Source organism: Carassius auratus, chromosome 7 (assembly GCF_003368295.1).
Source record: "Carassius auratus strain Wakin chromosome 7, ASM336829v1, whole genome shotgun sequence".
NCBI lineage: Eukaryota > Metazoa > Chordata > Actinopteri > Cypriniformes > Cyprinidae > Carassius > Carassius auratus.
Window position 1 is genome coordinate 21,250,656 of NC_039249.1, and position 22,558 is coordinate 21,273,213.

The window sequence follows — 22,558 nt, forward strand, 5'->3', positions numbered from 1 at the left end:
ACACCCGACAGCATTAATTGATCACCACAAAGAGTAACGTAATGGAAACCCAGTGTGCAGAGACGCAGTTTGATGTGGGGGACAGAGCTCTGGACCTTGTTAGAGGATTTGGACATTTGTGATTACAGACGAGACCCAGGCCTACTCTGCCCTGCCCCACAGTGTTGTTTGATGCGTGTGCAGTCCTGTTCAATATTTGTCTTCCTGTGTATGGAGGCAGGGTGGTGGGTGTTACCACAGAGTCATTTGTCCAGTACTGACACACTGTTTAAAATGGCTTTTGAGAGATTTTTTTTTTTTTTTTTTTTTCTTTTGATTGTTTTTGACGTGTTATTTTGGTATGGTTTTGCTATGGACTTTATATGAACGAATACAAACATACCCAGACTGTTTATCTTCATCAAGAACAAAGCAGTTTTGTATATCAGAACTAGTTTCATTTTTCATAGCGTGTGCAGGTTGAGTAATAGTTTTCCTTCATCCATGTCGCAATGCTGAAAGAGCCGTAATGGAATTGTAATAAAACGGCTCTTTTTCTTCTGTCCGACTTACGTGATCGCCATCTCACTCCTCCATTCTGTCCGTCCATCTTCCGCCATCAGAGCAATTAGATATTGACACACATCGCACAACGTGACTGACACACAGAGCAATGGCTCTTTGTGGAAAAACAGAGGCTGGGAGAGAGAGGAAGAATAAAGAAAGGAAGACAGAGAGTGCCCCTCCTCACAGCCCCTGTTGTGCTTGACACTCTGTCGATATGGTTTCACCCAAACACTGCGTTTGATCCACTCTCTGGCAGACTTTGAGGCAAAGAGCTGCTGTTTACTCTGTGATACACAGCTATACGCAAGTGTCATTTCTGCTGCGCTCGTGTGTGTGTGTGTGCATGGCTCCCAGTGCTGCCCGGCTGTGATAACCCCAACGTGAACCTTTTTTTTTTTCATCACTCCACTTTATAAGCCCTAACATTCACTCCTTATGCTTTTGCGTTTGCTCTTAAGATCTCTGCTACAAAGCTAACACGAGAGGATGATGTCCAGCATCTGATCATAGACCCAATGTCAGCTAGCACTGCATTTATTGACTGAAATAAAGGAATAGCGTAGCATAGAGTGAGCTCAAGATTGTTGATTTACTTTATCACACAAGATTTACTGAATCACAATTATACAGAAGCATGAAATGAATAAATATCCATTGTGACATAAATGATGGATATTATTTAGTTTCTATAGTTGTTTAGTTCTTAAATGTATTTGCATTTTACAACAGCGTTAGAATTAATTCAGTACTAATGTAATCTATATAGCGCTTGTAGCATTATCATTTATGTTCTTATTTAGGCACTTTCATGAATAATGCACAAAATCTACCCTGTAAAAAGTGTTGTTGTTTGTTTGTTTGTTGATTTATTTTGCTAATTTGCTTAACCTTCATTTTTATTTAAAATTTATTTTAAAAATGTTATATGAGGTGTTTTTTTATGAATTATTGCTATTATGATTATTATTGTATTTTATTAATTTGTTTTAAAACGCTATTAATAAAACTTGGACTAGTATAAACAGCTGAACTATAATTTGTATGTATTTTTTTTTTTTTTTTTTTTTTACAATTAACATGTAATAAACATTGAAATTAAATAGAAATACAAAATTAAGAATAATCAGACCAAATTATTATTGTATTTATTTTATTTTATTGTGGTTAATGAAAAACTTATATTTCCTCCCAAAATGGCATAAAAATGTTTGTGTGATTATCTTTGTTTTTTTAATGACTTGGTTAACAGACTTCAATGACTGAACTTGAAAAAATAAATTTATAATGAATGTTATATTATAAAAAATAAACAAACAAACAAACAAATAAATAAATAATATACCCAAAATAGTGTATGAATGAATGGATGCACAGACAAACAAATAAATATGGGATTTGAAAATATTTATTATTTACTGATATTTACCATGAAATATTTTATTATTTATCATTCTATCACATGAAAATAGTCCAAATGATTAGTGCAAATGTTACTTCTTGAATTTCACAATTTTAGGGAATTTTGCAGTTTTTGTAATAGTAAAAAATAGATGTTTTTTGTATTAATTAAAATAAGCTAATATTTAAAGTTCTTTTTTTTTTCTTTTTTTTTCTTTTTTACAAAGACTTTCATGACACTGATGCTGTATGCTTGAATGGCATATTAAAATGATGAAGCTTTTATATAATATGAACTGGAAAGGGAAAGGTTTAGCCAAAATCACAATTTAAATTGGAGAGTGCAGGCATGTTTTATATATTTAAAATCAGCTTTTCTCGTTGAATTTGTGTCTGTAGTATAAAAGGGGAAACTAAAGTGCACCATATTCATAGAAAGTGCCTTTAGCATTTCCCTCTTGTTCCTCTCTATTTCCCACTATTAAAAAACAGAAGGCAAACAACCCTCCATCTCTCTGTCTGCCTTTGTGTCATTATTTTCCCCTTTCAATCTTTCTTTTTTTTATGCTGTCTGCTATTTATTTATTGATCATCAGACTGGCTGGTTATCTTTGCATGTTGGGCAGTTATAGATGAATGCACAAAGCATTTCAATCTGAACAAGAGATCATTGTGCATTGTGGGTCCTCCCACGTTCTTTGGTCTTGTATTGTAGAAGGGGATGGGGGTCGAAATCAGAACAAACGCTGCTATTTCCTGTCATCCCCGAGCTCTGGCCATTGAGTGGCTGCGAAAACCAAACGTGGGAGTGTTACTGATAACATAAAAATATTATCCGTCTCCTGTTGTCGACCGCTATAATACCTTTGAGAATAGCCATTAGAGCAGTGACTATAGATCAGGTGATGATGTACAGTAAAGAGTGAGTTTATACCATGGGTCGACACATAACTGGGGCAAGGCTTTGATTTCGGACTCGATAAAGACACAAACAAACACTTGTCTCAGAGTTCTCAAGACTTCTCAGGTTCCTTGCTCTGTTTATCAGTGTGTTATCTGAAGCCCAGGTTAAGTATCATAAGCTGGCGGTGACCTGTTTATAACGCTACTTTATGTCTTTACCATTTAATGGAGTGTAAATATGAACATATTGTGGAGTGTCACACTATCCCGTGATATGTAATATATTGATAGAGTAGACGCATAATCAATGGAGAAAAAATAAAAACAGAACAGTTCTAACATATCATGAGTCTTTTAAAAGGCACCATACAATGCAGACATACAAATTGTGTTACAGAATTGTAAGAGTTTCATTTTGGTGCGTTTGAGGAAGTGCTGTCCACTATCCGAGCTTGTGGTATGCTGTTAACCTGAAGTCTCTGACAGATTGTGTGGTGGAGAGCCATGTCAGCAGGAAGGGTTACAGCCTGGACACAGCAACACATCCAGAAGGTTCTCCACAGGACTCTGACGGACCGCAAATGCTGGAATAGCTTTCCAGGGTTCCAGTGGACCTCAGAGATCAAACGAAGCAGCGGGAGTGTGAGAGAACGAGTGAGAGAGAGAGAAAGAGCGGGTTGTTTGGGAGAGAGGGAGGGGGGAGAGAAGACGGGATCGTGAAAGACTGCGAGACTGGGAGAGAGATACAGGGGTAATAACATTTCCCCGACAGGGGTGCAGAGTGATACTCTGAGTTTTCTCTCTCATCCATTCGCTGCTGGTGGGTGGATCCGGGGCCAAACCCAACGGTTCCCACAATCCAGCTTTCTGAAAAGATTCATAATTACTCTTAAGAAGGTAATAGTGTCAAATGAATGCCTGTAGGAACAAAGGATCTTATTATGCTTGCTTGTCAGTGTGTATTTGTGGGTGCGTGTGAACGTCCGTGTGTATATATCGGTCATCTGTTGCTATTTTGTCTTGAAGAATAGCATGCAGTAGATGATGGGAAAGGGAAAGGAAATACAGTGTAGTTTTACCCGGCCATCAAAGACCTCTTGTGTTTATTTGGGGTCTGTGTGTTGGTCTTACAATAGTTTTTAACATTTTTTTCCCCCTTTGTAGTCCAGCAGAGTTCACAATGACTGCGCTAGAGTCTCTCTCTCTCTCTCACACACACACAAACACACACACACACGTCTGAGAGTCCAGAGAAGTCTTCTTATTGGAAAATCTTTCAATAAATCAATGTGACTTTAAACACATTTCCCCCGTGACACCCCTGACCTGATAAGAACTCCGCTAATCTCTTTTGAGGCTGTCAGAGTGCTTTGAACAAAATCTAGTTCGCATCTATCAGCAAGGTTATTTGTCAATGACTTATAATCCTAGGTAAATTTCACTGGTTTTATATTAGAGGCGGCTAAGGGTTCTCATGTCTGAAGTTTCTCAGGCTTGGGAAAAAGGAGGAGACCAAAGTGGAACAAAAAGAATGTTATGGATCGGCCTGCCAAAAAACAATGCGAGCGGAGAAAAGTGAGGAAAAGCAGATAATTGTTGCAATTGTACTGCAATGTTAAACAGAAAGGACCTTTATTCGCTCGCCGTTTTGGCTTATTTTACTTGATACAGTTGTATTAGTATTAGTATTTACGTATTTGCCATTACTGTTTTCACGTGCACTCAGAAATGATTTGGCTCTTGAGAAAATGCGTGGCGTATCGTTCAAGCGAAGGCAGGGAGAACCGAGGCCTACTGGGTACTTTATGAAGTCTCAATTAGACAAGCACACAGAGTAATGATTCTCAAAAGCGCTTTGTCCAGCACATGGCGTATTAGATGCTGTCAATGCTTATTAGACCTGCCTCCCGAACTTCATAAACAGCATTCTCGGATGAATTATTAATAACACATTTGAGAGACTTACTGTTCCTTGACTGCCCATGGAAGCAGCTATTTAGGTCGAAATAGACTGAAAAGCATTTGTAATTGATAAAATTGCCATATCTAAACAGAAGAGGTCTTTAAGAGTGTGAAGTGGATTTCGAGAAGCGAAAGTACTGTTTTTTTCCCCCCCTCTGCTATTGTCTGCATAAATAGTCATATTCTTGTTTCCATGGATAAATGCTTTCATATCTGCCAACTCATGTTTGGTCTTTACAGAGAACGTTAGATCTTCTGTTGTTTACAGGTTGTGTCAAAAACTAAAAAGCCTTGCCTTAAGTGCTTACACTGCACATAAATAGTTTGACATTTCATATTCAACAGCGCTTTACTTGTGCTAGTAAATAAATAAAAGGTAAACAATGGCTTCGTTTCTGGTGCGCATATAACTCTGGATCTCGATACACTCGTGCTCTGTGTTTAATGATCTCAGGTGTATTTTCGCATTGAATTCCCATGATTATATATCTATTAGATGGAGCCTATTAAATAATACCAGGCTTTTTATGTCATTCATGTTTGTTTCTTCTAATGGCATCATTAGGTTGGCATGATTAGGCACTTGTGTGTGACGGAAACACATTACTGTTTATTAAAGACATGAGTGGTCTGTTGAAACCAACACGTTGACACTTCTCACTGTTAGCCTTTGTGAGGTGTGCATGGCTTTCTTTAACATAAATCTGGCTCTTGATTCAAGTAGATACTCTAAACACAACAAAAGCAGAGTTCAGAGTCCAAGGCTTGGCCACACCAAGAATCAACAGATGTTAGAAAAATGAATTACTGATGTTTTATTAGTTAATCATTTGCATTACAGTCATTTATAGTTAGTATTCCTACAAGATCATTCTTCATAGTTGTTACTAACCATAAAAATCCATAAATTCTATGTAGAAGATTTATGTAGCACTGGGCGAAAGCATGTGGACGCCCTCTTTAAATGAACATGTTTGGTTGTTTCAGCTCCACTCATTACTAGCAGGTGCACAGAATCCAGGATACAGCCATGCAATCTCCTCTGACAAACAGACTCCCTTTGGGGAAAAGTCTGGTGTGAAAGAACTTGATTTGCCTGCACAAAGCATGAATCCCATTGAACTCCATCAGAATGAATTGGAACGGCAACTGCACGCGATTGCACCTGACGTCACTAGGTCTGAATGGGAGCAAATCCCAGTTTCCATGTTCCAGCATGTAGTGGAAAGCTGTGAAAGTAGAGTGTAGGACGAATGACCAACTCATTAAGGCTTAATTATTGGACGAGCACAAATCGGCATATTAGAATGATTTCTAAAGGATCACTTGACACTGAAACCTTGATCATAAGAGACATTAAATAAATCTTACTGACTCTAAACTTTAAAACGGTATTGTGTGTGGATGTATGTATAGATATGTATGTATTATATGGGCCTCTCTATACTGTAGAACATAAAAAAAGGCTTGCTTTTTGAAGGACATTGTGATTGCCAAATAGGAAGAACATGATGGTTTAATTAAAAACACCTTGACTTGAAAGCAAACAAACACTTAAAAACTAAAAAAAGGACTGTAGTTAATTAAAGCAATCCCTCGGCTCACAGATTCTTACACGCTCCTCTCACACACATACACACAAAGGTAGGCTTTTCCAACACCAAACCAGCTCTCTTTAACAGGGGAAACGGCTTTCAGCAATTCCACAATCCCTCAATCAAACTCCCATATTTTACAATCACCTGAGAGTAGGAGCTCTCATCTGTGTGACAGTGAGGCTGCAAATCTTGCGCTCCTAAATCTCTCTCTGTTTAGCTCGCACTCTTGCTTTGCTCTTCTCAATCCGAGCGCTCACCTCTTGGCCTCGCTGAAGAAACATCTGCGTGCTGTGTGGGGCAGAGGGGCTGTTTTGGCCGCCGTTCGTGCACACATGCAGAAAAATAGAAATGTAAATAAGAGCAGATTCATAAATACTGCTGTCTTAATTGAGACCCAGTAAGAGTAACTAGCAGATGTTAGAGCAGGAACTGTTGAATCATCAGAGACCGGTGGGGAAGCAGGCAAAATCATATTTATAAAAAATAAAAAAAGAGAACACTCAGCCAGGTGCTGGTTATTTTCCCGCACTGCAATCCATGAAATGTGCCGCACATGCATGCATGTGTGTGTCACGTATGGATTAGGAGCCGTTTCCTTCCTCTAAAAACCTGCCTGCAAAGGCCTGCAAATGTGGAGGAAAATAGAAGTGACTCCGGAGCTGCCTGGAGTCAAAACTGCGACGTGTGTGCGAGAATAAAGAGCTGTTAAGACAGAACTATCAGCGCTTAAGCTGCGACACACTCTCGCTCTCTCATCTCCGTCCAAACTCCAAAATGAACACAGGGAGACGCAAACCTACTTTCTATCACATGTCAGAAGCAGCAAAAGCCTGTCAGCCTACATTCCCACTTAAAACATCCGAATCTCTCTCTCTTTTCTTCTCTTACGAGAGACTGTTGCTTGATCTGAGGAGAGTTTGTAGTAGCTGCTTGCTTGTGTGGGACCGCTCTCATGATTTCCTTCCCCCCTGGAAAACGCGGTGTGTGGATGTCAGGCTCCCTCTGATAGCTGCTGTGTTGGGACTGCTGGGAAACCAGAGAGAAGGTGGCACTGACAGGTCCCGCCGAGCAGGATAAAAGGACTTGTTCTGTTTCTACATTCTCTCCCTCGCTCGTTCTCTCCCTTTCTCTTTTCATTCTCTCTATTTCACAACATATGAAGTGACTGACAGCGTGGCACTAAAGGGACCTCGTCTGGAGCTGTCTGACTGACTCAGACGCAGCGTTCGGCGGTGCGTTCCCTCGGCTGAACGGTGCGACGTCGCACAAAATTAGTAAGCGAGAGCGGTGCGGTGCGCGATGCTTGCGCGAATAATAGCGCCGCTAGCTCCAGGGACCCCCGACTCTTCTAGATTAGGACTCACAATTAATACAACACATACTCAAAACAGAGAGAGATAGAGAGAGGCCTGCTGAACACAATCCTATAGGAACAACTTAGACACTGAATGTTTATGAATGAGGCTGTGTCTGTTGGTCTCCTTTGTGATGAGCTTAAGTTTTTTTCATTTTCTTACTGCACATAAAATGATCTGTTTGTTTCCTGTTACTCATTGTTTTTGTGTATGCCATGTAGGAAGTGGTTGCAACAAAAGCAAAATTTTGCATTCATGTGTAGGTCTGGGTCGTGCGAAATTCTGAACTGAACAATTGGCTGCCCTCAAATTCATCGTTCATGTCGTTTTTAATTGAAATGGCCACGCCCCACAGACAATTCAATCAACTGAATTTACTGAATTATAATTTTCAATTATTTTGAGAAGTGAAGTATTGTTCCACCCTAGTTGAAAGTTATATTTATTTGTTTTACATTTATATTTTTTTTTAAATAAATAATTGCATTATATTATATTGAGTTTAAATAATCTTTCAAATTAAATTAAATTAAAAAAATAAATTTACGCGTTTAGCAGACACCTTTATCCAGTGCATTCAGGCTATCAATTTTTACCTATCATGTGTTCCCGTGGAATCGAACCCACAACCTTGCGCTTGATAGCTTGATGCTCTACCAATCGAGCTACAGAAACACAAATTAATAGATTATATCTATCTATGTCTGAAAACTTTTTCAAAACATTTTCAAAATTTGTCTTGAACTTTGCTTTTCCCTTTAAACATTGCAATCATATGAATTTATTTGAATTTGGTTTAATTTAAATTCCTTACTTTCAAAATCACAGTGTAGCTTCATTCTGCAGTCGAGTTTGCAACCTCGATCCAAATCGGGGAATTAAAATTTACATTTTCTAAATATTTTACATTTTCAATTCAACTGAAATGGCACACAAACCTTATGCAGCGAGTGTGTGTGTGTGTGGCCTATTTAAGCAAGCCCTGCAAAATAAAAAGCATGATTCATTCTCCAGTCGTCCCGATGAACAAAAAATGACCTCACGTCTTCCTGTTGTCAAACAAAAGATTCTTTTTTAAAAACGCACGAGAGGGGGGGGGGGGGTCGGAGATGAAGCAAAGAATTTAAAACAAATCTCATCAGAGGGAAATGTGAGGCGCACACATTTAAGAGAAACAGACAATGACAACTTTTACCAGCAGCCCTGCCTCGACCTTGTTAGTGAGGCTCTCTGGTAATCTGCGCTTAATGATTTTTCTCTTTTCTCCCTCGCCCTCCCCTCACCTCTCCCTCATTCTTCCTCCTTTCTCTCTTTTACATTAGACCACAGCTTGAGCTTGAACCGCAGAGTGTCACAGTCATTTAAGACGCAGCCCTAACGTTTTTTTCCTCCTCACATTCCGACGCCATTATGTTACATTGTTGCAGAATAAAGAGCTGTATTATGTTCCAGCAGTAAAGGGCACAAGTGGACTGAGTTTTTATCTGCTGAACGAATCAATCAGGATTATGTCAGTTGAAAAGAATCACAGACAGCAGTCACCAGCGGACGAGGCCCGAGTGTGTGCGCATTTTCGGAGGGCTACGTAAATATACGTACGGGAAGAACGCATTTGGTATTGAATACTAGCGGCTGTTGAGTGAAGTGTCATTCCTGCTACAAGAGCGCTGTTTTATTTTACACTGTTCTCTAACAGTCAGAGGATTGCGAGGACGGCTAATTATCATTTCAGCAGAAATGATTAGGAGATCAAATGGAGATCGAATGCCATTTCCTTCCATTAATGCGGGAGGGGGGGGGTTTAGTGTGGCTGTCATGCCGTGGCCATCGCCGGGCCTGTGGGAAAAAGACTGAGGGAAGAATGGGGCGAGGCTTAAACCAGGGCGGGGCCTGGCCGACGGGAATATTCATAACAACAGTGCACAGAAACACAGAGATGACCTCTGGAGAGACTGAAAGATCGGAAGAAACATTCTGCTTGGGTGCTGGATAAAGCGCTCGTATCTGATCCTAAAACACATCTTTTCATTTATTTAGCCGAGTTTTCTGCATTCAGTATGCCTCACGTGCCAGGGGCGGAGGTCGTGGCCCGATGGTCGCCCCCTCACAACCTGTTAGTGAATGAGCACACGAGTGAGCAGGCATGAAAAGACCACAGTGAAGTCGGACAAATTGCTCCTGAATCTGAATCCCTGTTAGCAGCACCGAACGAGCAAAGAGAGAGTGGTCAAATTTTAGACGTTGTTTAAATATCCTCTTTTCGCTTTGCTCGAAATGGATGATGGAAAAGTGCTGCATAGCCATTTGTATTGTATTTATGTATTGCAAAAAAAGGTAATAGATCAAGCACATTCCATTATCCCCTTATAAGATCATTAGCAAATATAATTAGATATGAAAAGAAAGTAATTTGGGTTAGAGAGGGAGAAAAGCGCTATCAGGCACAGAAGACAGATTGCAACATCAGTGTTTGGCTTTAAATTGCTCAGTGGAGGTAGTATCAGTGTGAGAATCTCTGCCCCAGAAATAGACTGAGTCAGAGAGCAAGACACATCCACATCCACATCCCCAGCCCTCCGTTTTCTCCGGAATTGAGAGCTATTGCCTCGTTTCCTTTTCTTGAGAGTCTGGTTTGCGTGTGGATGTTTCTCTCGTTCTGGTTAATACGTGCAAGACAAACAGATCTGGTGTCGTTCTCTATCATCTGAGGCAGGTTTACTCGCTGCCTAGTCATCCGGCGGGGTAACAAACACACTGTTTGTTTTACCTTCACAGTCGGCCTTTCCTCGCGGTGCATTTTAACATGAAAAAAGCCGAGGACTTTTTCAAGTGTGCCACATGCACGAGGTGGCCTGCTTCTATGTGCTCCGCCGTATACTTAGCTAAAGGCAATCTGAACCCACACAAGCACCGAAACGTTCAATTCTGCCGTTTCCTCCAGAAACATTGGGCTTCTTTTACGCTTTGAGGGGAGAGGAGGGGGTGGTGTGCGAGGATTCTTCTAGTCTTTGTGAATCGCTACAAATGGTATTCATAAACATCCTGTATTCATTAAAACCTTCTAAAAATATGAGTTGGGTGCACTTCCTTGCGTTCGGCCCGCTTATATGTGTGTGTATTCGCACGCTGACTCGTATTTACATATTTATAAATACTGGGCTGTACAATGAGGTCTACCTTTGCCAAAAACAACTCTTTTCCAGCAGCACCGGATGCCTGGGAGAGAACAAAGCCACCCTCCGTGGCAGAATGTGCAGTGTGTGTTGTGTTTGTGTTCAGCAGAACCACATCACTTACATCTAGACTTCATTCATTTCGAAAAACAGCTCCCAAAAACAGCCGAACTCAAGTTTTCTTTTAAACAGAGGATATTGCGAATGGGCTAAGCACTTAGTAGCTACTTAATGTGGTAAAAGTATCAGTCAAGAGGCCACGTGCAAAAGAAATGTTCCCTACTCCTTTCCATAATGCATGTTCTGCCTTACCTGATTGCTTAAACATGTATTCAATAGTTCAGAAATTCATATCCTCGCATTTTCCTCCAATTAAATGACCCCTGTTCTCAGGAAACCTAAAACGAGCGGGCCTTTGAAACACAAATATACACTAAGTAGATTTCATGGTAAAAATAGAATACCTGAGGGAGGTCAGGGTATAAAGCGGCCCAGTGTTTTAGATGGGAGCGCTCTTTGCCTTAACTCTGTGGTCCGGGAATAATAAGCAGCAGTTAGGAAATGTCAGGACTTTGACTCCAGACAGCCCCTCTTTTCCCCAAGTGTGCTGGCCCTTGTTAACTGAGCTCGCTTCCAGCCTTGTGCTGTGCTATTGTTCTGTCTGCCTTTTCATTTAGCCGTTCTGTTAAGCATGACACATGTATTAACATAAGATGGATCCTGGAGCTATGTGTCCTCTTACCATATGTCTTGTATTACTTTCCAGGGCCCTCTCTTGTCTTACAGCGAGCGTGTATTATCAGAGTTGAGCAGTAGAGGGCGCCACATTCTCTTGCTTCTGATTCAATGCAGGACAGCGGTTCGTTTTCACTAGCGTTTTAAACGGAGTAACTTCATTAAGTTATAATATTGATCATGCAAAAATAATTGAACCTAAAGTCAAAGAAAACGAATGCTTGGATATCAAAGGCTCATGATTCAACCAGAGAGAAAACAGACCGATAACAACATAATGTGACAGGCCAGAGTATGATGAAGATTTCTAGGGTGTTGAAATAATTAAGCAATCACTCCACATGCAGACAGGGAGACTTCGAAATTGATCAGAACAGAAGGAGAAAAAAAGCTGTGAAGATCATAAAGTTGGTGTGCTAGTCTCCAGATCACAGTGGCAGTTGTTTGGGGAAAAGAAATGGCGTCCTTAAATAATAACATTCCAGGTGGCTTAGTTAATGAAGAGTGAAAATCAAATATGGGGCGGAATCTGTAACTCATTACCAGAACTTTCTTTAAGAGGGAGTCACGAAGAGCACTGGCCCCTGGGAGACCAAGCGCTTTTAAAACTCGAGAATGTAATTTATTATCATTATGGTTATGATTATCTTAATTTCCTCACGGACACACAAAAAATGCCATCAGCCAGCTGTATAGCTGTGACCGCAGTATAGTCTTTAAAACACTGCCAATCACTTCTGATTTGATAAATAACAGCCACTTTATCTGTGGATTAACATGAAATATCAGCAGGTTAAAGGAAAATGACATTGAGTAACAAGATCTTATTTTCAGCATGAATTCAGGTGGATTGCGTATTCGGCGGCTTATACTGCCATCTCCTGGACAAACTGTGCACTGCATCCTTCAGTCTGAGCAGTTGAAAGAAACCATTGGTTTGATTAGCTTATTCTGACAAGTCTGGTATTCATTTTAAAGACGCACTTCATTTTTTTTAAGCATGAATAAATTAATAGTACATTTTAAAATATTCAAATATAAGTTTTAATGGTGTATGCATAAGATGGAGACTCCAGACACAATAGTAAAAGCTGTTATTTTATTGGGAGCAGTCAAATCTTCAGATAACCCGTTTTATTGGGCCCTTTTTTTTATTTGTGAAATAAATTCATTATGGGGATGTATTCCTGAAATGGCATCAGTAACAGAAAATGTTTTAGCCACACTTGCTATCAGTATAAATTCAAGATGACCGTAAAATCCAATTCAAATAGTAGATCAGTGGCATTTGTGAAAAAAAAAAAAACAAAACAAAAAAAAAACTTGCATTTGAGAATGCAAGAGTGGTTAATTCTTTTTCTTAATCTCTTTCAGCAATTTCAGAAGCGTCTGACATCTGAGTGGAAAGTGTGTCTGTTAAAGAAGTGCACGCCTCAGATGTGCGCATAATGCAAAGCGAGTGGGCGTCAGCGTTATTGCTCTTTGGCAAATCTAAATGACGATGTTTTATTCCATTATTAGCGGGGAACTGACTCCTCGTTTCATTTCCATAACATTTCTTGCGAGAGCACACTCAAATAAATGCATGTTTTAATTTCATTTTGTCATTTTCATAGAGGCACTTTAAAAAAGAACACGACTCGGAAATGCACTCTGTAGATTTTATTGCCAAATAATTTTCTTAGGGGTTGTAGAGGGAATTAAACAACATTCATATTATTTAGTTCAAACGGCGATAGCACATAAATAGAGGGGGGGGAAAGCAGTAAGCATTTTCGCCGGATTCAAACTTCAGCAGTAATTGCACAAGTGCAGTGTTCAGAGAGTTATTGTCTTTATATTAGAAGACTTTATATATTTATATCTTTATATTAGAGCTGGAAGAATCTAAAAGTATTCAAATTACCCTCCTCCAATATCTAACGTTTTATCTAATAATTCACAAGATGTGTTTTCTTTAGTGCCATTAGCTGTACATATGAATGGAGGGACGTTAAAACACACACAAACACAAAGGCATTACAGTGGTCGTTCATTGTTTTTTTTAACAAATGGGTCCTAAATCATTTTTTTTTTAATTATTATTACTATAATAATAACTGCTTTGTAATAATTATTAAGTGATTAAAAGCAAAAAAAAAATAAAAATTTCTTTCAATAATTATTGCTGTTTCAAAACCGTGTGTTGTTCAAGGGCATCAAAGTATGCACATTTTGCTTTTACACTTAAGTGGACCTTAAATCACTGGGACTCTTTAGAAAACATGTTTGAGTCATTACTGATGGTCTTAGTCATCATAATAACCAATACAGGCTAATAATAATAAATTCTTTGAATTTCATGTCCTCAAAGTGTTACCAAAATCCCAGTCAATTCAAAATGAATCACAACAAACTCTTTCATTTTTCTGTTAATAATGGTCTGTCAAAGTTGTATGCATTTGTGTGAAAGAGAGAGAGAGAGAGAGAGGAAGGACACAGGCGGTGGTGTTAATCTGCGTTTGTTCTCTTAACCGTAGTTCATCTGTGGGCGGAGGAAGAGGCGTCCCGACGGTTTGGCCCTGCTCTTACCCCTGAACATAGCCTAACTGACACAGAGATGCAGGACTAATCAGAAACTAACATCACCTCCCCCTACTGGACTGAGCGGCCAAGAGCAGGCGGCGGAAAAAGAGGAAGAGGACTGGGACTATGAAGGACATTATCTTATCAAAAGCATTATTTAACGTAAAAGACTTCAAGAGAGAGGGAAAAAAAGACTAATAAAATGGACAGCTCAGATGGTTTCCTCCCTGAGCGTTCACGCTGGATGAAGGAGAGAAGATCTGTTGATGTTTAGTGAGCTGGAAACAAGGAAAAAAAAAAAAAGAAAAAAGATTTTTTGCTTCCTGTGTTTTACGTGTCTTGAATCCTCCCTTGTGTAGCTGATAAATACTTTCTGTGTTTTTAATAGCTTTTTTGACTCTGACCTAGTGAGGAAACTTTGAAGTGCTTGTCCCTCAGAGCAACACATTCCTTGAGCCAAGATGGCGGCCAGTTGCCAGTCTCAGACTGAGAGAGCGAGAAACTGAACCCCCTCTCTCTCTGTGTGTGTCGGTGTTTCTCACTGCCCACTGAAACTTCACCAGTGTTATCTGTCTGAGGCTCTCTTTCCTCTGGACGGTTGGACCAACCCACTACACGTTTGGAGACCAAGCACACTCTTGTGGAAAAACTCCTTCATAGTCAGCACACTCTCAGCAGTCAGTGCCTGGACGTCAAAGCAGAAGAACGACAATCCAGTACTTTCAGGAAACGAGAGAAAAAAAAAAAAGGGAAGCTACGCCTTTTCCTTTGAGAACTGGCGATGTGATTTCACGATGTGTTTGTGAGACGTTCAGAGCTGAACTCCGCTGTAGCATCCGAGACAAAAACCAGCCGAGGTGACAGAAGAACTAGTTTACACCGAGCGTGTCTGAAGAGACGGCACGAGCCAAGGAGACTGCCAACGTGCAGCCTGCAGAAATCAAACAGAAACACGGCCCCTAACCCTCCATGCTTTGATCTCAGTCTTGCTCACTTCAAGTACTCTGGTTATGAGATTGTGTTTGTAATATACTGCCACCAATCAGTGTTGCAAAGTGTTACTGACTACTGAAATGGTTTGATGTATTCAATTATTAAAGAAAAAAGAAAAAAAAAAAGAAAGAAAAGAAACATGCAAACAAGAAACAAGTATTGTCTAGCCATAGATACAGTCATGCGTTGTTGCATTTACAAAGCTAGCTGTTTTAGAGTATAGGTATTAGATTGGAGTTTTCTTCTCTAGTACTGTAATTTTTGCCTTTCACCTTTGTAAAATACCAATAACATAAAAAAAAGAAAAAAAAAAAGAAAGATCGACAATCTTCTTCTGTTGCTGCAAGCATATAAATCCATACAGTATATATACCCATGCCTCATGCAAGCAAATACAAACCGAGGTCCCCCCCCTGAAGTATTTTGCACTGTGATAGTAAATGAAAAAGCAGTCTATACAGTACGCAGAGCGCTAATGGAAAATGAAGGTGCGTGTGTGTGTGCGTGCGTGTCTGTGCGTCCCTTGACGTCGTGAACTGATATTCTTTCGTGAACTCTGCTGATTTGGTCTGTGTAGTTCAAACTATCTCATCTTATGATGGTCATCTCTGTTGCTTTGAGAATCAATTCAATGAACTTCCCTGTAAGTCATTGTGTGCGTGTTCGAGTCTGTTCTCTTCCGATATATACTTTAGTTGTCCTCTTTCCAAAAAATATTTCTTAAATCGTTTTTATAGTTTCCATGCAAGGTTATGTCCTCTCTTAAATACTACAATTAAAAAAAAAAAAAGAAGAAGAATGATAAAAAATGTAAACAAGTCTCAAAGTGAAGCTGTTTAGTGAACTAGTTTGAGTAAACTAGTACAGGTTACGTAAGGTAAAGGAATTATGAGAGGGAGGGTCAGTGATAGGATATGTATTGACCAATCCCTATATACACTGGTTCTAGATGAGCACACCTCCTCTGTGTAGTATAACTGAGCATCTATCTCTCTTTCAGTCGTTCTGGACTAATATATGAGCATTCCACACCTCTGAGCTGTCTTGTGGACTGTATGATTTTCATTTGGTTGCTGTATCCTCATGGCAGATGCTTTGTTTTGTAACTACTGAACTGTACTTATAATGAGAAATAAAATGTATTCAAACTATGAAACACCAGCGTGAACAACTTGAGCATTTTTTTGTGCCATTTGACCAGATATTTGCTATTAAAATTGTGCTCTCACAAAATGTTTTGTGTGAAAATGAAAAGGGTGCAATAAATGTTAATCTACCATGTATGATTTTGTCTTTAACACTATACAAAAAAAAAAAAAAAAAATGAAACTTATAAAAAAATTTTTACATTTTCCCCCATTCTTTGCTTAATGTAAAAACTTTTTAAAATCAACTATTATTTTCATCCACCTGAGACCATTAAAATATTAAATGTATCATTTAATACATGGGGGGTGGGGTTCACTAAAATATAAGCAGCACTGCCGTTTTCAGCATTTATAATAATAATAATAATAATAATAATGATAATATTAATAATAATAATAATAAATGTTTGTTGTGCACAAAATCAACATAGTACAAAGATTTCTGAAGACTAAAATGAAGGCTGTTGAAAAGCCAACTTTATCGTTTAAAATATTTTAAAATAGAAAAGTTAGGTAACACTTTAGTATAGGGTCCAATTCACACTGATAACTAGTTGCTTATTAGCATGTCCATTATTAACATATTGGCTGTTCATTAGTGCTTATAAAGTACATATAATGCATGACATCCATAATCCTACCCAATACCCTTAACTTAACAACTACCTTATAAACTATTAATAAGCAGCAAATAAGGAGTTAATTGAGGCAAAAGTCATAGTTAATGGTTAGTTAACAGTGAGAATTGGACCCTAAAATAAAGTGTGACCAAAAGGGATTTTAAAATTAAATACTGTAAAATTGAAAATCACATTATTTTTTGATCGAATAAATGGTCTCTTGCTGAGCATTTTCTTTTCCAGCCTTAATACATTAAATTTACTCTCACATTTATAAGACTAACATTTAAAACAGTTGACACTTTGCCACAAAAAGACAAATGAACACCAAAGATATATTCAGTAATTTAAGTCAGTGACATCTTTTGTAACCATGCTTTTGGAGTAAAAAATACAAATGAAATAAAAAAATAAAATAAAAACCTGCTAACATTTTACTAGAAAGATAACATAAACAAATTAATCTATTGTAAAACTAAATAATTATAAACTAGTGCTTTCAAACGATTAATTGCGTCCAAAATTTACATAATATATAAGTATTTTGTATATTTATTATGTAGCCTATATAAATACACATACATACAGCATATATTTCGAAAATATGTACATATATTCGCATGTATATATTTATATTCATATAATGTATATCACATATTAATATATTAAATATGTAAACATAACATTTTTCTTAAATACATACATAAATGTGTGTGTATTTTTATATATACATAATATATGTGTGTGTACTGTGTATATTAATTAAGTTATTTTGGATGTGATTAATCGCGATTAATCGTTTGAGTATTAGCCCAGCACTCTTTCAAACAGAATTGCACAGACACATACAGGGCAACATTTCATCGTACTGTTGTGAGCTGAGGACTTTGTACGATAGACAGCAGAAATGATACATTCTTCTCTCCTCCTGTTTCTCTCCACCCCGACTCCCATGTTAAGTGTAGTACACGGTGTTAGCTGCAGGGTTACAGGCGTGTGTGTGTGTGTGTCTGATTTGGGAGCAGTGCGGATTATGACAGCTCGCATTACCAGCTGTGCTCCTGCTAACTGTGGCTTTCTACCCTTGGGCTATAGCCGTGTTAATTCCCCAAACCTGTGAGAGCTGGAGACTAGTCTGCCAATTGATGCTCATCCGCCCTTTTTCAATTTTCTCTTTTCAGTCAAGACAATAATTTTTATAGTCCATGTGAACGTTAAATTTAGTGTATGTGGCATGAATAAGATTAAATTACTTTTTTTTTGTACTTTCCAAGCAGTCGTGTGATCTAAATACAATAAGAAGACTTGTCTGTTGTTTCTCTGATTTCATGAACTGTATCACAGAAACACATATAAACACAGGACATGTCTTTCAAGGACGTTCCCTCTCCCCAGCACTCTTTTAAAGATGGATTTGCCCCATCACACACTCTCAGCGTAGGCCAGTGACAAGCGATAACTGACACCCTTTGGCACAGGGGCCTGTTGTGTCTATACCTCAGAGAGATAAGAGTCTGCTCTCTAAACACATGAAAACCATCCTCACTCATACGTATACACACGAGCACCGCTTCCACCGCAGACCGAGAGAACATTTTCCCATTATAGGTCTGTGTTTCATGTTTTTCTTAACCTTTTCCTGTGAGTTAGTGGGGTCTCAGCGGAGGGAAACCCGATCTCCTTTAGTCTGATGGGATCCATATTTGTGTTAACCTGCCGTCGGGACCCTGTTGAGGGGAGGTGTCTGAGGTCAACGCCTGACTAATTTTTAAACGGATCAGCTACACTAGACCAGATGGAGAAAGGCCTGGACCTAATAAAACACACATCCTGAAAAAGTTTCTTTTTCCTGCCCCCCTCCATGGGTGTAGTTGTTGAGCACTGTGGAGCACTGATGGAAGTCAAAGGATTTTTTTTTCTCTTTTAAATACAGTGTAAACAAGATAGATAGATAGATAGATAGATAGATAGATAGATAGATAGATAGATAGATATTGTGTGATACATGTTGTATATATAAATATACACTACACTTTACTGAATACACTACCAGTCAAAAGTTTGGGATCAGAATTATTATTATAATTATTATTTTTTAAGGAGCTTCTTATGCTCATCAAGGCTGAATTTATTTGCTCAAGAAAAGGGACAAAAACAGTTATATTGTGAAATGTTATATTTATTAAAGGATTATTTGATGAATAAAAAGTTAAAGAGCATTTATTTAAAAGAGAAATATTTTCTAACAATATACACTACCATTTAAAAGTTTGAGGTCAGTAAATTTGTATTTTTTTTTTTATTTTTTTTTTGCTTTTATTCGGCAAGGATCTGTTAAACAGTGATAGCAAAGAAGAAAAACAAATATTATTATTTATTGTATTTTTTTAAGATTTATATTTTGAATAAATGCTGTTATTTTTAACTTTTTACACATCAAATAATCCCGAAAAATGTTAGCAGTAAAAAAAAAAAAAAAAAAAAAAAAAAAAAAACAGCTTTGCATCACAGAAATACATTATACAGTATTGTTCAAAATAATAGCAGTACAATGTGACTAACCAGAATAATCAAGGTTTTTAGTATATTTTTTATTGCTACGTGGCAAACAAGTTACCAGTAGGTTCAGTAGATTGTCAGAAAACAAACAAGACCCAGCATTCATGATATGCACGCTCTTAAGGCTGTGCAATTGGGCAATTAGTTGAAAGGGGTGTGTTCAAAAAAATAGCAGTGTCTACCTTTGACTGTACAAACTCAAAACTATTTTGTACAAACATTTTTTTTTTTCTGGGATTTAGCAATCCTGTGAATCACTAAACTAATATTTAGTTGTATGACCACAGTTTTTTAAAACTGCTTGACATCTGTGTGGCATGGAGTCAACCAACTTGTGGCACCTCTCAGCTGTTATTCCACTCCATGATTCTTTAACAACATTCCACAATTCATTCACATTTCTTGGTTTTGCTTCAGAAACAGCATTTTTGATATCACCCCACAAGTTCTCAATTGGATTAAGGTCTGGAGATTGGGCTGGCCACTCCATAACATTAATTTTGTTGGTTTGGAACCAAGACTTTGCCCGTTTACTAGTGTGTTTTGGGTCATTGTCTTGTTGAAACAACCATTTCAAGGGCATGTCCTCTTCAGCATAGGGCAACATGACCTCTTCAAGTATTTTAACATATGCAAACTGATCCATGATCCCTGGTATGCGATAAATAGGCCCAACACCATAGTAGGAGAAACATGCCCATATCATGATGCTTGCACCTCCATGCTTCACTGTCTTCACTGTGTACTGTGGCTTGAATTCAGAGTTTGGGGGTCGTCTCACAAACTGCCTGTGGCCCTTGGACCCAAAAAGAACAATTTTACTCTCATCAGTCCACAAAATGTTCCTCCATTTCTCTTTAGGCCAGTTGATGTGTTCTTTGGCAAATTGTAACCTCTTCTGCACATGCCTTTTTTTTAACAGAGGGACTTTGCGGGGGATTCTTGAAAATAGATTAGCTTCACACAGACGTCTTCTAACTGTCACAGTACTTACAGGTAACTCCAGACTGTCTTTGATCATCCTGGAGGTGATCATTGGCTGAGCCTTTGCCATTCTGGTTATTCTTCTATCCATTTTGATGGTTGTCTTCCGTTTTCTTCCACGTCTCTCTGGTTTTGCTCTCCATTTTAAGGCATTGGAGATCATTTTAGCTGAACAGCCTATCATTTTTTGCACCTCTTTATAGGTTTTCCCCTCTCTAATCAACTTTTTAATCAAAGTACGCTGTTCTTCTGAACAATGTCTTGAACGACCCATTTTCCTCAGCTTTCAAATGCATGTTCAACAAGTGTTGGCTTCATCCTTAAATAGGGGCCACCTGATTCACACCTGTTTCTTCACAAAATTGATGACCTCAGTGATTGAATGCCACACTGCTATTTTTTTGAACACACCCCTTTCAACTAATTCAACTAATTGCCCAATTGCACAGCCTTAAGAGCGTGCATATCATGAATGCTGGGTCTCATTTGTTTTCTGAGAATCTACTGAACCTACTGGTAACTTGTTTGCCACGTAGCAATAAAAAAATATACGAAAAACCTTAATTATTCTGGTTAGTCACATTGTACTGCTATTATTTTGAACAAGACTGTATTTTAAAGGATATTAAAAAAATAGAAGCCATTATTTTATATTGTAATAACTTTTTGCAAGATTACTGTTTGGTTTTCTGTTTTTGATCATATATATATATATATATATATATATATATATATTCCCTAAATATATAAACATGACTTAAAATCCTAACTGCGGTAAAAAGTAGAAGCTGATTGATAGCTTATGATACCTGCTGCATTAATGTTGATTAATTTAACCTGTTTCTTTTTATTTTCTTTTTTCCCCCTTCATGTTTGTTTTACAAGCATGACTGCTTGGAAAGTCAAAAAAAAAAAAAAAAAAAAAAAAAAAACAGAACATTAACGAAAGAAATACATTTAAGGCTCATTTATTCCACATACAGTAAACTGTCTTGACTGAAAAGACAGAAAATTAAGGAACAAAACATATGTATTTTTTTTTTTAAATATGTAGCCTATTGTAGTTACAATTTAAAGAATGAATATGGCGATCTTTCAGTCACTATTCCAATGTATCAAAATAGTATTTAAGATAAACAGATATGTAATATCACTGTTTACATGTGTATATCAATTCGTATCCTTACATATTGAAAAACACTTTAGTGTCACTCACTCATCTCGTCATGGTGTCATATTTGTGTGAGTGTATGTTTAAGAAGGCAGCGCGGTTGGGTTGCTGTGTGCCAGCACTTGTAGCCAGGCAGATGGTGACCTGCGCTTGAACCTCTCTTCTCTCTCATTTGTTCAGCTGGCTTTCATTTGGCCAGCAGGAAGGATGCATACCACAGCAAACGCAATCCTCATTCAGACCACCAGATGGCGCTATAAAACAACGTATAGCGCCATTGCTACGAAGCTTTAACACTCTGATCTTTGAACACCAACACACGCCAGATAAAAGATTACACTCAAGAAATGGATATTACCACAGTAAATCTTGATAGAAATGATGTGAGAGTTTGTGGCACACATTTTAATACTCAAATCTTATATTTTTTGTTCTGCCATTAAGTCAGTCACATATAGCCTGTTTATACAGTGGCATAGCTTGTCATTAGGGCCAACTAAATGATATCTGAAAGAGAAAGGCATTGTCTGCATTCTATTTCCATTTTCAATCTGCAGTCAATCTGTAATCAATCTTATCAGACGTTCTTTGACAGGCTTTTCACATTTTTACACATTTTTGCGCACTCTTCCTCTCTCATTTACACGCACGCAGACAACAGTCATCTGTCACCATTCGAGAGCTCTCTGTGCGTCTGGATACACACCGTGTCATAATGCTCATCATCAGCGAGCACATACAGTCTCACATACACATGCAACTTAACAAGAGTGTGTGTGCGTGCGCGCGTGTGTTTGCTCAGCTCTCAGGCAGGGTCTTATGAATCGGTGATCATGTGGTATAAGAGA

At 38.2% G+C, this 22,558-nt stretch overlaps 1 protein-coding gene across 12 annotated transcripts in view; it reads left to right on the forward strand.

Annotated features, from left to right (window-relative positions):
- znf536 (zinc finger protein 536) overlaps nt 1–22,558 on the forward strand; it is a 180,038-nt gene that overhangs the window by 146,693 nt on the left and 10,787 nt on the right. For 2 of the 12 annotated variants that reach the window (XM_026267903.1, XM_026267906.1), the window contains one exon: nt 14,190–16,384. The exons of the other annotated variants lie outside the window; for them this stretch is intronic. In XM_026267903.1, the coding sequence (XP_026123688.1) occupies nt 14,190–14,247 (58 nt within the window). In that variant the 3' untranslated portion in view covers nt 14,248–16,384. Of the gene's footprint in view, nt 1–14,189; nt 16,385–22,558 lie in introns of those variants that run through there. 12 annotated transcript variants of the gene reach the window in all.